Source organism: Takifugu rubripes, chromosome 1 (genome assembly GCF_901000725.2).
Source record: "Takifugu rubripes chromosome 1, fTakRub1.2, whole genome shotgun sequence".
Classification (NCBI taxonomy): Eukaryota; Metazoa; Chordata; class Actinopteri; order Tetraodontiformes; family Tetraodontidae; genus Takifugu; species Takifugu rubripes.
In genome coordinates, this window is record NC_042285.1 from 20,135,444 (window position 1) to 20,150,427 (window position 14,984).

The window sequence follows — 14,984 nt, forward strand, 5'->3', positions numbered from 1 at the left end:
GCACTGCCTTTAAAATAAAGGCAACCCTAATTTTAACCTTTTATCTGTACCACATTATTGACCAAGAGCATTATGAACTAAGACTCTTTAAAAAAGTCTTCAGTAAACTTCCAAAAGTGCTTTTTATTTTTACTATTTTGCTATAAATCGTGTTGCTTTGTGAGCTTCATAAGCTAAATCACACCAGACGCCTATACTGACACCTAGTGGCCAGCTCGATAACTTACTTTAGATTTTGAAGAAACGAAACCGAAAGTTTTCTGTGTTCGATAAAGGTGAAGCTCCGTATTCTCGGGAGATCAGTGCTCCACAATGGCGGCCGACAGCGATGAGATGCACGAACGGCTGATTAAATCCTTCCAGCCGAGGCTGCGAAACCTCATTGCTGTCCAACAGGTTCTGGATCTTTTGGACTTCGTCACGCCGGACCAGAAGGAGCGAATCCGACAAAAGAACACCAACGAAGGTAACCGGGCGGCTGCGGACGCCCTCGTCACCGCTGTCATCCAGAAGCCGCACCAGGCCGGATGGTTCAGGGCGTTCGTGGACGCGCTGGAGGGTTCGGGATGCGGATACGCTGCCGATTACATCCAAAACAAGATCCCCGAACCGGAGGTGGAGACCGAGAACGATAATTGCGTCCGACTTATACAGATCCTGTCACCGAGTCTGGTGGACATGAAGGTTGCAGAGGTGCGCGTCCACTGTTTATCCCAGGAGTTGATCACCCAAGACGACTCTGAGATTGTGAGTATTTCTTTAGCAAGAACACTATTGTACACGTACATTTACATCGTCTGCTTACACTTTCATTCATAGACCAATATTGTGCTTTTACCACTTTAGTATGTTGAGAGCATATAGAAAATGACTTCATAGTTAAAGAAGACGTTATTGGATGGATTCATTCACCTATTCTTAACTTGCATGTTCTTTAAGGAAAATCGTCTGTACATTTGTTCGGGTGTACTTCTGCGGATTGGCCACAAGGTGGCAGCCGCATCCCTGTGTTTGCACAAACCTTTTCAGCCAGCGTGGCCTCTGCCGTCTTCCTCTGTCAGATCGCTGCTGCGACTAGAAACCACGGAGCCAAGACGGGAGCCCGAGAACTTCTGGGAAGAATCGTGAGAGGGCGACCAGGATGGTTTTCAAAGTTCCTCAGCATTCTCCTTGAAACACAGCACACAAAGCTGTACTATGAGTTGACGGGAGGCTCCCCTGACTGTGACAAGCAAGGTGACTGAATTCAGCACAGACAGTGAATATCTATAACTGTCAGTTAATCTTAATACACAGATCTAAAAGGCAGAAAATGATCGTGATCTTTGCACCCACAGGAAATGAAGCTGCCACAGAGGTGAGTCAAGAAGCCGGCGACTGCTGCAGCGTCCCAGAGTCTAATGAGCCTGCAGATAAAGAAGGCACGGACCTCCGTCTCAAACACATTTTCACATACGCTGAGTGGCATCAGACCATATAGATCATTTCTAACTTGCACCATTAGATAAACGTGTCCATCAAACGTGATTAAAACGGAGCTGTCATTTCAGTGTCAATGTTTTAGAATCGACTTCAGATGCTTTGCTGAAGTTGGAGTTCCAGCACAGGCAGGTTCTAGCTCAGCACGCTGCCTTTCCAGAGCACCAGATTCAGCCCCTGGTCTCTCTTTGAAGGCCTTTACCAAGGGGCAGCTGCCAGATGGACTGTCTGACAATGACGTCACGTCTGTATTTCAGCTCAGCTTCGCCACAAACTCGCCACAGTACATCCACGCGTCTGGTTTTCTCCGTTCTGAACACATTCCGCGTGTGTGACTTGATGAACCACACAGCGGTCAAAGGGGAGAGCAGATATGCACTTCAAATCTGAAACACATGCTGACCTCAGTGTGGAGCACAACAGAATGAGAGACAGCTTCCAATCAACTCTGTTTACACCCCCCAGGCTCACAGCTTGATTTATCTGATTATTTCAGTCGCCGTGGCGGCAGCAACACACGGCCTCTGTATGCTCTGTCCCTAGCCGCAGGGTCCACGTATAAAGAACAGTGTTTTCTGTAGGAATCAGGAGCTGCAAGAGGGTTAATGACACAGAAGAAGCACAAAAGGAATAAAACGGAGGAAGAGTTGTTTGTTTTCTTAACAGGCTACGGCCCAGTTAGTCTGAGGAAAACCATCAGCCCAGCTGCTCACGCAGAACTGATTCCACGTACAATTGTTCCATCAGCGGCGCTGCAATCAGTGGCAGGGAAACATACGTTCGTGGAGTTTCTGTTCTTTTTGGAACAGTATCAAACACAGCTGAGTTAGCTCAACATCCGGCGACTGGAACACGTCTCTCCTGGACTGTGTTTGCTTCCATGTAGCGGTCTGAAAGCCCACTTTTAACCTCTGGCATGCTGAGTCTGGGGGGAAAATTAAAATCTGTCTGCACGCAGAGAGAAAATAAACTTTTGGGGGAAGCTCATAATGAGGGGAAATGTCAGACCTTGACTCCAGAGGAGGAGGTAAGAGTGAGGGAGCTCCGTGCACATTGTGCGAGGTAGTCCGGTTTTATCCCCAGCTGAGACAGAGCTGGTGAGTCAGAGACTCCAAGTCTGACTCAAGAGGATCCTTGCAAGTCTTCTGTCCTTGCAGGCCGGAAAATAAGACAACAGATACAGACAAGAGGGGAATATAAGGGTGAGATGTGCGGAAATAAACAGAACGGTAGTGGTGTGTGAAAGTTTAAAACAAGAGTCAGAGTGGAAGTCACAGAAGGAAAGATTAGATACACACACTTGTTGTTGGACTCTGTTGCGATTGTTAGTTTTCCACCCTAATAGCTCAGATTGGACAAATATTGGGCTGCAGTTCCTCTCAGCCAAATGATTTGTAGACACAAATGGGACCAGATGTGCAGCTGAAGCATGTGGTTTACGGGTGGGCTGTCAGTGGCGCATTCTGCTATAAAAAAAATAATCTAAGCAATAATCCTTCCGCTCTGTGTTTCAGACGGAGCTCGGTGTGCAGGAGCAGCTAGAGATGGAGAAGCAGACGACATCACTCTACGGGATTATCAGATGAAGGTCGTCAGACCTGCCTTGGAGGGGAAAAATATAATCATATGCCTCCCAACAGGATGGGGTAAAACCAGAGCTGCGGTTTATGTTGCCAAAAAACATCTGGACAGCAGGAAGGCAGCGGGCCAGACAGGGAAAGTGGCTGTGCTGGTGAACAAGGTACCAAAGGCCACAGGTCTGCACTCTTCTCATAACCTACTTTTCCCCCTCAGAACCCAAGAAGGTTCCGTTTTTCACTCTGCGCATGTGGGTTTGCTCGCGGCAGAGCTGGGTCATCAGCTCGGGGTGTTTTCCTTCACATTGTTGCAACAGCATTTCATCTGTGTGGAGAGGGAAACTGATGGGGGCTCAGTTTTAGAGAGACCAGAGTACAGTTCAGTCGCAGGGCTGCAGATGTGTAATCTGACCTGCTTTCACCAACCACACCCTGAGCATTCAAACCCAAACCCCCAAAGCATCGGCAGGGCTGTAGGAACGTTCAGGTTCCGCGGTCTGTACTCCATCATAAATCTCTGCTGTTTTGTTCCTGGCAGATTCCTCTTGTGGAGCAGCACTACTCCGCAGAGTTCCTGCCATTTTTGAAGCCCATGTACAAAGTGGAGCGAGTCAGCGGAGCCTCGCAGCTCAAGATCTCTTTCGTCGACACGCTGAGAAAAAATGATGTCATCATTTGCACTGCTCAGATTCTTGAGAACTACCTAGACAGGTCAAGAACGGGAGAGGACGAGGGGGTGAACTTGAGCGGTATGACGTTTCACGCGTTTACTTCGTCTCAAAGCAGAATCAGCGGTTCCGCTCAGTTAATTCTGGTCTGCATATTTTTTTTAAGACAAGAATATGAAAGCTCAAAACTATCCAAGCTGAAACCGCTGTCATTGACAGCTATTGGAGGGAGAAACGGCACTCAGGGGGACTCCTGATTTCCCCCCTGAGGACACCTGACACAGGCTCGTCAGAGTCTCCTGGCTCTGCCGTTTGCTCTTGCTGGCACTCACCAGTCCTGGGTGGAAGCTCCAAATCAGTGAAACATATGCTGTTTGTTAAAAGCCTGAGACAGCCTGAGAGCCTGTCCTTTATTTTGTTTTCCAGGGCACACGTCTGTTCAAGCCATCAGCGTGTGGATGATCAAATTCACAGGAGGCTCTCGCTTTTCCCCAGAGAGAGCTGGTTAAACTTCCTCCCTTTGAAAAGAGTACAGATAGCGTTTAAGCTAATTTGATAAAGATCTCCTGCATGTTATTGTGTGGTAAACTGCTGTGCTGTTCCAAGAAAAGCACTGGTTTGTGTGGGAGGAAAGATTCAATAATGTGGAATTTTAACTTTGGACATAATTAGGCGACACTGGTTACTTGAGAAATTGCGTGTTGGGATGTTTCTGCAGGTTTCTTTGTCCTTGTTCCGGGACCACGTGAGCTCTTTCTGTTCCATGTCGTGCAGATCTGAGCCTGATCATCGTAGACGAGTGTCACCACACTCAGAAAGAAGGCGTCTACAACGAGATCATGGTGCGCTACCTGAAGCAGAAGATCAAGAACGCCAAGCTGAAGAAAGAGCAGAAGCCCACCGTGCCCCTCCCCCAGATCCTGGGCTTGACCGCCTCGCCGGGGGTTGGGGGGGCCACGAAGCTAGACAAGGCCGTGGAGCACATACTGCGAGTAAATCCTGTTCTCAGTTTTGGCTTCTTTTCCACCTGGACTTTAGCTCAACTCTGTCTCCCACCCCAGTTATTCTGACGCAGTCAAGCAGGATCTTTTTCATCCATCCAAGCTGTTTCCAATGTTCTAATCTGAGCCTCCACTCAGGAGCTGCCAGATAGTTTACTACTGCTATAAAAGGGAAAAATTCAAGACAGGCCTGTGGCTTTGGTGCTGAATCAGACACGGAGAAATGGAGCGGTTCGTTTACCTGTAATGCTGTTAATCTGTCTTAGATCTGTGCAAACTTGGATGCTTCCAAGATCATGACATTGCCCCCCGATCAGTTGAAGAGGGACTCAAAGAAAACAGTCAAACCAGTGGAGGACAGAAAGGAGGTACGCCTGTGTCAGGAAAAAGGGCTGATTCTTTAATGGTGCTGTAGTCAGCAGCAGCGTGTTACATGTATTCTGGTGCTCCTCAGGACCCCTTTGGTGATGTCATAAAGAAAATCATGAATGCCATCCATTACCACGCCCAGCTGAAGCCCAACGGTGACCTCGGCTCTCAGATCTATGAGCAGTGGGTCGTTCAGATGGAGCGCAAAGGTCAGTGCGGCATTTTCACCTCGCCGGGACATCTACCTGTTTTCATAAGGACAGTAAAACAAGTCTGAATCGACTCGATCTGCAGCTGTGTTAGAGGGGGACCACAAAGTGCGTGCCTGCGCCGAACACCTTCGACAGTACAACGAGGGCCTGGGCCTCAGCAACACCATCCGCATGTGGGACGCCTTAAATTTCCTGAACAAATACCACGAGGAGGAAATGAAGAATAAAACAACACCAGATGAGGAGCAGGTCATTCAAATCACAGACACTGAGAGGTTCCTCTTCAATCTCTTTAAAGGTAAGGGGTTTTGTTTGCTTGTTTGTTTGTTTGTTTTGACTCTGGAAAAAAGCAAAGATTTTATTAATACAGTAAAAATACCAAAAGGTCTCTTTATTCAATACTGTCAATGTGAAAGTTAAGATGTAATAGCTTTTAAATAAATATACTTTCTGCCATGACAACAGGTGACAGTTGTGAAAGTGTAAATATACATTAGCTGAGAGGCGTGATGCTAATGAGCTCACCGTGTTTCATTTAAAAAACAAGGAATGCGGTTTGTCTTGGTCTAACTCTGCCTCAGCGGGAATTTCCTTGCACTTGTCTGGCTTCAGTAAATGAACTCTGTCTTGCAGAATACAAAGAGGAGCTGCACAAGTTGGCGAACAATCCGGACTATGAAAATAAAAGCCTGTCTATACTAAGAACCAAAATCCTACAAGAGTTTAGCACCAGGCAAGATGCCAGGGGGATCGTTTTCACCAAAACGCGCCGCGTTGCCATTGCTCTGACTCAGTGGATTCAAGAGAACCCCAAATTTGCTGACCTGGATGTGAAAGCGGCGTATGTGATTGGCGGCGGAGACCAGAGTGTTGTGAAACCAATGACAGCTGTGAGTCCCATGGCAGATGGGAACCTGCCCTGTGTTTGTTCCTGCTAGGCTGCGGTGATTCAAACCCAGTTCTTGTTTAACCTGAAGCAACTTTGTTGATCAGGCGGAGCAGAAGGACGTGTTGACCAAATTTCGCAGCGGTGAAGTCAATTTGTTGATCGCTACCTCTGTGGCAGAGGAGGGTCTGGATATCCCCAAGTGTAATGTTGTTATCCGGTACGGCCATGTGGGCAATGAGATTTCTATGATTCAGGTAAGAGTGGTTATTCTTTAAACATAAGCTCCATAAATAGGTCAAACGCCCCCTAGTGGCAGCCTATAGGAGGGTTATTTAGTCGTCGTCCAAATTTTGTTTCATGTGAATTGGTGATTGGTATTGGTAGACTGAAGGCAGAGGACGAGCTGAGGACAGCACCTACACTGTGGTGGATGTGAAGGACTCTGGGGTGGCTGAGAAGGAGTGTGTCAACGAGTACCGCAAAGACATGATGAACAAGGCCATTGATAAAATCGGAGCCTTAAAACAGGATGCCTATGATAAAAAGGTGCGTTAATCTAAAAACCTTCGGTCATGAAGGCCAGTGACAACAGTAACTTGTTGTGGTTTTTCCAGATCCAGGAATTTCAGATTCAGGCTATCATGGAGTACAGGTTGAGAATGAAAATGAAGCAGAAGGAGGACATTAAAAACGAGGACCCGTCGGAGGTGAAATTCAGCTGCAGGGGCTGCAGCCAAGAGGTTTGCACCGGCGAAGACATTGAGGTCATTGAGGACATTCACAGGGTCAACGTGACACCACAGTTCAGGTGGGAACGGCTCCATTCACAGGCCACAGCCCAATGCACTCGCCTGCATTTCTGCCCCTTCGGGCTGATTCGTTCAAACAAAAATCTTGATTCTTTCAGGGAACTTTTCATCCGGAAGGAAAGCACCAAACGTAAAGACAGTCTGTTGGATTATGAGACTAATGGCTACATAGTCTGTGGGAAATGTGGACAGGTAAGCTTTTTAGGATATTTAATGCAGTTCAACACACACCATAAGTATGTTATGAATGAGTGTGACTAATTCAGCCCAGTGTGGATACACAGGGAGATTCCCTTTGTGCATCGGTTCTGTTCACCCTCTTTTGAATTCTGCTGCAGAGGTGGGGTTCCATGATGTACTTCCGTGGGATTCAGTGCCCCTCCCTCCACGTGAAAAACTTTGTTGTGGCGATAAGTGGAAAGAATATGCCCAAATGCTCAAAGTGGACGGACGTTCCCGCCAGGTTTTCTGCTTTTGACTATGTCGCGCACGCCGACCAACTGGTGGAGAGCTCCGATGAGGAGGACGCGTAGCTCCGGTGAGGAGGACGCGTAGCTCCGGTGAGGAGGACACGTAGCTCCGATGAGGAGGACGCGTAGCTCCGGTGAGGCGGACGCGTAGCTCCGATGAGGACGCGTAGCTCCTCAGCACTGACCACTGGCTTCGGGGAGCGGGTGCCTGCTACAATAAACAAAGCATCGCATCATCAGTGGCCAATCGAGAGAGCAGTAAATTCGATTGAACTCATCTGAATGCACAATAAAACATATTGCAGTCATGTTTTGGCAATTGTTTATTCATTATTAATACTGCAGGATGAAAGACGGTGTTTAAGTATTCCTGTGGGGGAGAGATGAATTCTTTAAACCCCTGTGGTGTCATGAAACGAGGCTGAGTCTGTGATGGCCCCTCAGAGCCCACCTGTCAACACTCTTGCTGACAAGTGTTGGTGATTTTCCATTACATTAAACTGATAATGACTCTCTATTGTTCATGCATCCAGCTGTTCAAAGTGAAATCTGACTCACTGACCAAGGCAAGAGGCTGCGGATGCACGTCTCCCTGCGTTTATCCGGTCCATTATACATATGAGTTAATAGTAAATGAACACATTTACAAGTGTGAATTGTGAATCAACTAGTGATGAAATCGGAGCGTTTGGGTGTGTGTCAGAGAGAATTATGAAACTGGTCCTCGGTGAAGGGAAGGGGGAAAAAAACTCTTCCCCAATACCAGCAAGTTGCGCGCTCTTGGAAAGTTGTCCAGCCTGCTGACTTCAGGGAGTCAGTGTGGTTTTGGACTCTGCAGGAATGCAACGGGAAGTGTGAGAAGCAAGCAAAGCAGGACGGATCATACTTGTTTGCGTTTTTCTGTTTCGAGATTATGATAACCAGGCTGCGCGACCGAAAACAACTTTAAACTTCGCCTCGTCGAGCCCGGAGGACCGTGTCAGAGCGTCGCGGAGGCTTCTTCTTCAGCACCATGGTCAGTAATGAGATTAATCATCCTCCAGTGACTTGAAAAGTTAGATACACCCAGATAAACCCTTCGTGTGCTTTGACTGTGCATGGATCGGCGTCTGCGGACGGACCGAATGGGGCTTCACTGTGCGCAAAGCTGGTTAGGGGGGTTTGGAGCGTATCCGGTCATTTCTAAGACGTTTTACAACTTTTGTGTCACCTTTTGCAGGGCTGCAACAAGGTGGTGTTGGGGGCGGTGGGGGCGGCTGTCGTCATCACGTTGATAACCATCATGGCGGTTTATGTCAGCAGTAAGTGGAAACTCACGGGCCCGAGTGTGTGTATGCGTTTGACTGTCTGTGCGTGTGCTTCCAGTTGGAGAGGAGTGTATAAAGAAACAACCAGAGTTTTAAACAGATCCAATCTGGACCTGGATGAAGCGTGAATTCAGGCGGGGTTGGAAACAGCCTAATCAAACCTAATTATTTCCTTGATGAAGCAATAAACCTGCCAGCGATCAGACAATGGCCACATGATTCCTAAATTCCTTCTACGTGGATTAACCGGGCACGCTGCTGGACGTTTTAACCGTAACAGCGCCACCCCGTGACGCACAGCTGGATTCATGTATTGAGTTTTACGTTTCCTTAAACTGACTCAAAAGTGTGCTGGTTTCAGGATCTAATGGTGCTCAAAGGCCGTTCACCTTTGAAGATTACTTCAACGACAGCATCAGGTGGAAATCCTACAATTTGTACTGGATTTCAGGTATGCCAGCGGCGCCAGTGTGCAGGACGGGTCACACTTCCTGGCGCACTTCTTATTTTTATATTCATATTTACAGACAGAGAGTATCTGCACAAAGGTCAGGATGGGAACGTCTTTCTGCACAATGCTGAAACAAGCGAGGAGTCCCTGTACCTGAGCAATTCAACATTTGTGAGATGCTTTTAACGGCTACACATTACTCATAATGGAAAGACTATTTCAGACTTTTCCATCATTTCATCGCAGGCTCAGGTGGAGGCCACAGATTATCTGCTGTCAGGCGATTACAGATATGTTGCCTTTGAAAGTAACTACACGAAGGTGAGAAAATGTCCTTGATTTAAAACTTTTCCAACACTTAAATTCAAACATAAAGAAACAGTCCTGACGACAGTCCTGAAGGATGACACCCGTTTTTGTGTTTGCAACAGAAATGGAGGCATTCGTTCACTTCCTCCTACTCCATCTACGACAGGGAATCCTCGTAAGTGTTTAAACGACCTTTGGTGATTCAACAGTTTTTCCCTCCATAACAGACAAGCAAAAAGGTCTTTTGCACCTATACAGTTTTCTCCTGTCTTTCCCAGAACATTTGTTACGCCTGTTAACTTCCCCACCGTTATTCAGTACTTTGCCTGGGCGCCAAAAGAAAACAAATATGTAAGTTTATATCTCCTAATATTTCACTTACTCCAGGACTTCTGGACCGCGCACGTCCTCTTTTGTGTTGGATTCGTCAGTGAACTCCTCAGAAACTCAGCTGTGTTTGTGTTTTTCAGGTTTATGTTTCCGACTACAACATATTTCTCAAATCAGACGTAACCGCTGACGCTGTGCAGGTGACCACCAACGGTAAAAGGAACGAGATCCTTAACGGCATCCCCGACTGGGTGTATGAGGGTAAGTATGACACAACAGGGCAGCCTGATCTGGATCCGTTGGACCACTGCCCATACCTACAGCTGTGAGCTGTCAAAAGGATATTAACCTGGTCAAGAAATAAGACCTTTGCTTTCACTTTCAGAGGAGGTTTTTGCATCAAACGGAGCAATATGGTGGTCGCCAAGCGGGAGATACTTTGCTTATGCTGAGTTTAATGACACTGAAGTTCAGAAGGTGGAGTTCTCCTGGTATGGATCGGAACAGTATCCTGAAACAGTGGCCGTCCCGTATCCAAAGGTGCATTCTGACCTGTGTCGCAAACGCCGTCATTCATGTGTTTTCTGTTTCTAATTTCACCTGAGGGATGTAGGCTTTACCGTCAACGTGACGGCTTGTTGTGTCGTCACAGGCAGGGTCGGCCCTCACTAAGGTGAAGCTGTTCGTGGTCGACACGGCCGATCCTTCACGCCGGACGCAGGTGGCTGCCTCCGCGTCTGTTGCTTCAAGGTGAGTTTCCTTCATAAACAGGCACCTGGGAGTAGTGAAGTGCCATCCCAGATCCACACTCTGAGGCGGAATAATGATTCCGTACCGAACAGCAAGGGGAATTGTGTGAAAATCTTGTCACTTTCTGTTGCCGTTTTCCTCAGTGATCACATTTTGTGCTCGGTGACCTGGCCTACAGACACCCGCATCGCTGTTCAGTGGCTCACGAGGAAGCAGAACTACGTGATCGTGCAGATCTACGACTTTGACGGGAGCAGCTGGAAAGAAAAGCAGGTAGCTGTCACTTTTCAGGGAAGTTGTGGCTGCCTAACCACTGTCAATAGTGTATAATCACAGTATTAAGTTCTGAATAATGCAGCCGCTTGTATTTTCTCCCTCAAGAAATTCGAGCAAACCAGCAAAACAGGCTGGATTGGACACGTAAGTTACCCCATTGATGTTGTTTATCAGCTAGCTGTTTGGCTCAGATGATAAGAGCTCCTTATTTTCCAGTATGTTCCCTTACCTATCTTCTTTGCTGAGGACAAACTCAGCTTCTACAAAGTGATGAGCGACGCTCAGGGATACAAGCACATCCATTATGTGAAAGACGTAAGTGGTACCGAGGACACAGACGGGAGCTGCCCCCCTGGCATCTGCTGCCAGTTAAACTGACTCTTCTGTTCAGGGCAAAGCCACACCTGTTACATCCGGGAACTGGGAGGTCATCTACATTTCCAAACTAACAAAAGACTCCCTGTGAGTGATGATACGTGCACATTTCTGGGAATCACACCCAGATTTCTGAGGGCAATAAATGCATTTTTGCTTTTCCTCAGATACTTTGTGAGTAATCAGCACCAGGGCTCCCCAATAAAGAGGAATCTTTACAAGTAAAGAATTCTTAAATCTGGGACACGGTTATCTCCTTTTTTAATATATTAAAATGTATTATTTAGAATTAGCAGCTAATTTTAGCCTTTTGTTTGAACAAATCTACTGTAATCACATAAGCAGCTGTCACATGTCTGTTGGTCAGGCTCCTGATCGGTAGCGGTCCAGCCACCCCTCAGTGTCTCACCTGCGACTTGAATCCGGACAGGTGTCAGTACAACTCTGCTTACTTCAGCTTTGACGCCTCCTATTACCGAATGGACTGCTACGGTGAGCCAGGTCACCCGTGCTCGTCAGTGTTGGCCAGCACCACTGAACAATCGGATGTCTAATGTCCCGTTTGTGCATCTTCTATATCAGGGCCTGGTTTCCCCCTCTACACTCTCAGAGACAACCGGGGCTCAGGTGCAGGTCAGTGGCAGTTCTGCTCAAAGGCCCGTCTGCGCCTCCATCGCGGAGCTGCACGCCCGATTTACCCAGATCAAGCTAGGCCCAATTAACATGGAAAATCTGATCAGATACGTTGGGCTCAAATTTAAAATACTGCGATTGATTTTGGAATCAACCATCCATCCACCATCCACATTTATTTTTAAATAGCGTTGATATAAAGTAAAAGAGATAGAAACTGTCAATTTCAGAGTGATATTATATTATTTTTTCTAGAACTTGCAGTTCTTGAAGACAACAAGGAACTAAAAGATACCCTGGCAGAGTTCCAAATGCCAACAATGCAGTATGGCACGCTAAAGATCGCAGGATTTGGTAAGACACATAGAAATGCTGTGAAAATGACCACACATTTAATGTCCTTTTATTTGTCCCCAGATCTTTGGTACCAAATGATGTTGCCGCCAAACTTCAAGAAGTCGAAAAAATACCCTCTCCTGGTCGACGTGTAAGTAGCTCACCTCGCCTCACCCTGCGATGGCGCTGCTGTGCTGCCACCACCTGCGCTGTTTGCTGTGCAGGTACGGGGGCCCCTGCAGCCAGCGGGTCAGCTACAGGTTCAAGCTGAACTGGGGCACGTACCTCTCCAGCTCGCAGGGCATCATTTTTGCGAGCTTTGACGGGAGAGGAAGCGGATACCAAGGCGACCAAATCCTTCACGCGATCTACAAGCAGCTCGGAACGCTGGAAGTGGAAGACCAGATAACAGCTGTGAGGTAGAGGTGGACGCCCTTCCTCCCAGAAACCGAGCCAATCTGCTATAGATGAGTAAATAGTGCGGTTCCTGTTGGGGGTTGGTTTGGAGGTTTCTGCTGTTTTTGTGTGTTGCAGAAAATTCCTAGACATGGGTTTTATAGACAAGGACAGGATAGCAATCTGGGGCTGGGTGAGTTTTCATTTCTCCCACACGTTTGCATCTTTTTGCATGTAAGATCTCTGTGCTCGCTGACGTCCCTGTACTCTAACCTCCAGTCATACGGCGGTTACGTCAGCTCCATGGCGTTGGGTGCTGGAACTGGACTCTTCAAATGTGGAATAGCCGTCGCCCCGGTCGCCAAGTGGGAATATTATGGTTTGTGCGCGTCCCTGCATGACTTTACACACAAATGCAAAGATGTGGTGCTGACCTGGAAGTGATCTTCATCACGTGACCACAGAAGTGGGTGGCAAACAGTCAATGTGCAACCTCAAATGTTGTTTTTGAATATAACGGTTACCGTGGCAAAATGTGGTGGGGGCGGGGCATCTAAAGTCAAAGCTGAACCCCATATGATTGCTGTGAGGGTATCAGAAAGCCTCCTTCCTGTTTTTAAAATATAGATATTAGGGCTTCTTATAATTCTCTTTTAAAACAGGACACAGCAAACCCAAACACATCATGAGGTTAAAATGATGACAATGTATTTAAAAGGATCCTGTTGAATCAGAATAGTTACATTTTACCAATTAAAACAAGAGATGTGCCGACTTAATAAAGAACACAGCTCACAAATATGTAAATACAAAAACTACACTGAAATTGGGTTGATTTAGTTCTTATGTGTACTAATGCACACTGACTTTTCAATTTTCCAGTCTAATGAGGGAGTTCCTCAAAGCTGTAGAGATATGAAAGCTTTTTTCCTCCATGAATTCAATCAAATTTAATGTGCCAGACTTGTAAATAAGCTTTCAAGTGTCAAATCAGTTTTTGTACCAATTTTCCAGATGCTGTGTACACTGAACGCTACATGGGCACCCCCGCAGAAAACGGGGACTCTTATAAAGTAAGTCAAACTCTTCAGACGCGTATAATCTAAGCTATGACCTCCGACCTGAACTGAGACGAACCCTGCGGTCTTAACAGAATTCCTCAGTGACAGCCAGAGCCAAGAACTTTAAAACGGTGGACTATCTTTTGGTTCACGGAACAGCAGATGGTACGTTCCGTCGTCTCATCCACACACTTGTTATTTTCAGTTACTGAGCATGAGTGTATCCTTCAGTGCTCCTTCAGGGCAACGTGGTAAAAGCCTCGCACCGGCGAGCAGTATTTGCTTTGATGAAAGCATTAGCTTTGATGTTTGGTCACGTAGTGAAGCCACTGTGTTTCCTCCAGATAACGTCCATTTCCAGCAGGCAGCGCAGATCTCCAAAGCTCTGGTGGACGAGCAGGTGGACTTTGAGGCGATGGTAAATATTGGCTGAGGAAGCGGCTCTAATATTGGCCTTGATGGTGTTGATTTAATGAATGCTTCAAATGGGGGGAAAATACCTCCTGCAGACGGTTTTACCGATGGTGATTCCGACACCGAGAATCTGATTGCTTGATTGGATTTTTGCTTTATTGCAGTGGTACACCGACAAGGACCATGGCCTCAGAGGATCAGCCAGCCGTCATACGTACAACCTCATGAGCCACTTCCTGCAGAAATGCCTCCTGGGTCCCAAATAGAGGCCAAGAATGCGGCAGCATTTAGAGTGACCATTACCAGATTTTCCCTTTTTTTTCTCCACGTTTCCTTAAATGGCTGATGTACATCTGTTTCCCTGTGCGGCGGATGTTAGATTGCCTGTAACAGTGAATTTGTCGACATGTTGGAATTCAGAGTCCTATCAAATGCATGCATTTTCTGTTGAATATGAATCTAAATGCACTGGTTTATTGTCAAGTGTTGCCGTTGGTGTTGCTGTCATGAAAAGAATAAATATTGTTTCAATATTTTCAATTTTAGAGACCAAATGATTTTTCCCCTCCATCACGCATCAGAAAAGACACTATCACACAAATAACCTGCATTTGCGTATTTGTCTTCATAAAAATGTAATTTTGAGAGGACAGCGTGTAAACTGCACTAAACTTTCTGTATCTCCATAGCAACATGTCACATTTGATGAACATTTTAAGTAGCAGCACTGGCCTCACAACAGTATTCTTACACATAAAGTCAAATACAGTCAGACGGAAGGTGACTAATGGGCCGAGCGTAACGGCAGATAAGATGAGGTTTCTGTGACGGGGGGAGTCACCTGGGAGGACGCTGCTCAGCTCTGCTATAAA

At 46.8% G+C, this 14,984-nt stretch overlaps 2 protein-coding genes across 4 annotated transcripts; both read left to right on the forward strand.

Annotated features, from left to right (window-relative positions):
* The first annotated feature begins 264 nt into the window (after positions 1–264).
* On the forward strand, positions 265–7,782 carry ifih1 (interferon induced with helicase C domain 1). Of its 3 annotated transcripts, none has more exons than XM_011610265.2 (16): positions 265–747; positions 1,062–1,236; positions 1,338–1,421; positions 2,994–3,220; positions 3,595–3,805; positions 4,499–4,716; positions 4,992–5,093; positions 5,180–5,303; positions 5,389–5,604; positions 5,940–6,196; positions 6,300–6,449; positions 6,580–6,741; positions 6,810–7,003; positions 7,103–7,196; positions 7,343–7,585; positions 7,649–7,782. In XM_011610265.2, exons 1-15 carry the CDS (start codon positions 313–315, stop codon positions 7,535–7,537), a joined length of 2,844 nt encoding a protein of 947 aa, XP_011608567.2. In that variant the 5' UTR covers positions 265–312; the 3' UTR covers positions 7,538–7,585; positions 7,649–7,782. The 3 variants fall into 3 exon arrangements, with proteins under 3 accessions (XP_011608567.2, XP_029695122.1, XP_029695126.1); XM_029839262.1 differs by having other exon boundaries at positions 7,343–7,549; positions 7,616–7,782; XM_029839266.1 differs by having other exon boundaries at positions 7,343–7,525; positions 7,592–7,782.
* A 134-nt stretch (positions 7,783–7,916) lies between these two features.
* fap (fibroblast activation protein, alpha) lies at positions 7,917–14,653 on the forward strand. The gene is made up of 26 exons (XM_011610277.2): positions 7,917–8,489; positions 8,694–8,775; positions 9,143–9,232; positions 9,309–9,403; positions 9,479–9,553; positions 9,664–9,716; positions 9,820–9,892; positions 10,012–10,132; positions 10,257–10,411; positions 10,524–10,621; positions 10,765–10,894; positions 11,003–11,041; positions 11,114–11,212; positions 11,289–11,359; positions 11,440–11,493; positions 11,640–11,764; positions 11,855–11,905; positions 12,161–12,259; positions 12,323–12,392; positions 12,466–12,660; positions 12,776–12,830; positions 12,917–13,016; positions 13,652–13,710; positions 13,791–13,863; positions 14,043–14,116; positions 14,277–14,653. Exons 1-26 carry the CDS (start codon positions 8,487–8,489, stop codon positions 14,376–14,378), a joined length of 2,241 nt encoding a protein of 746 aa, XP_011608579.1. The 5' UTR covers positions 7,917–8,486; the 3' UTR covers positions 14,379–14,653.
* Positions 14,654–14,984: the final 331 nt, after the last annotated feature.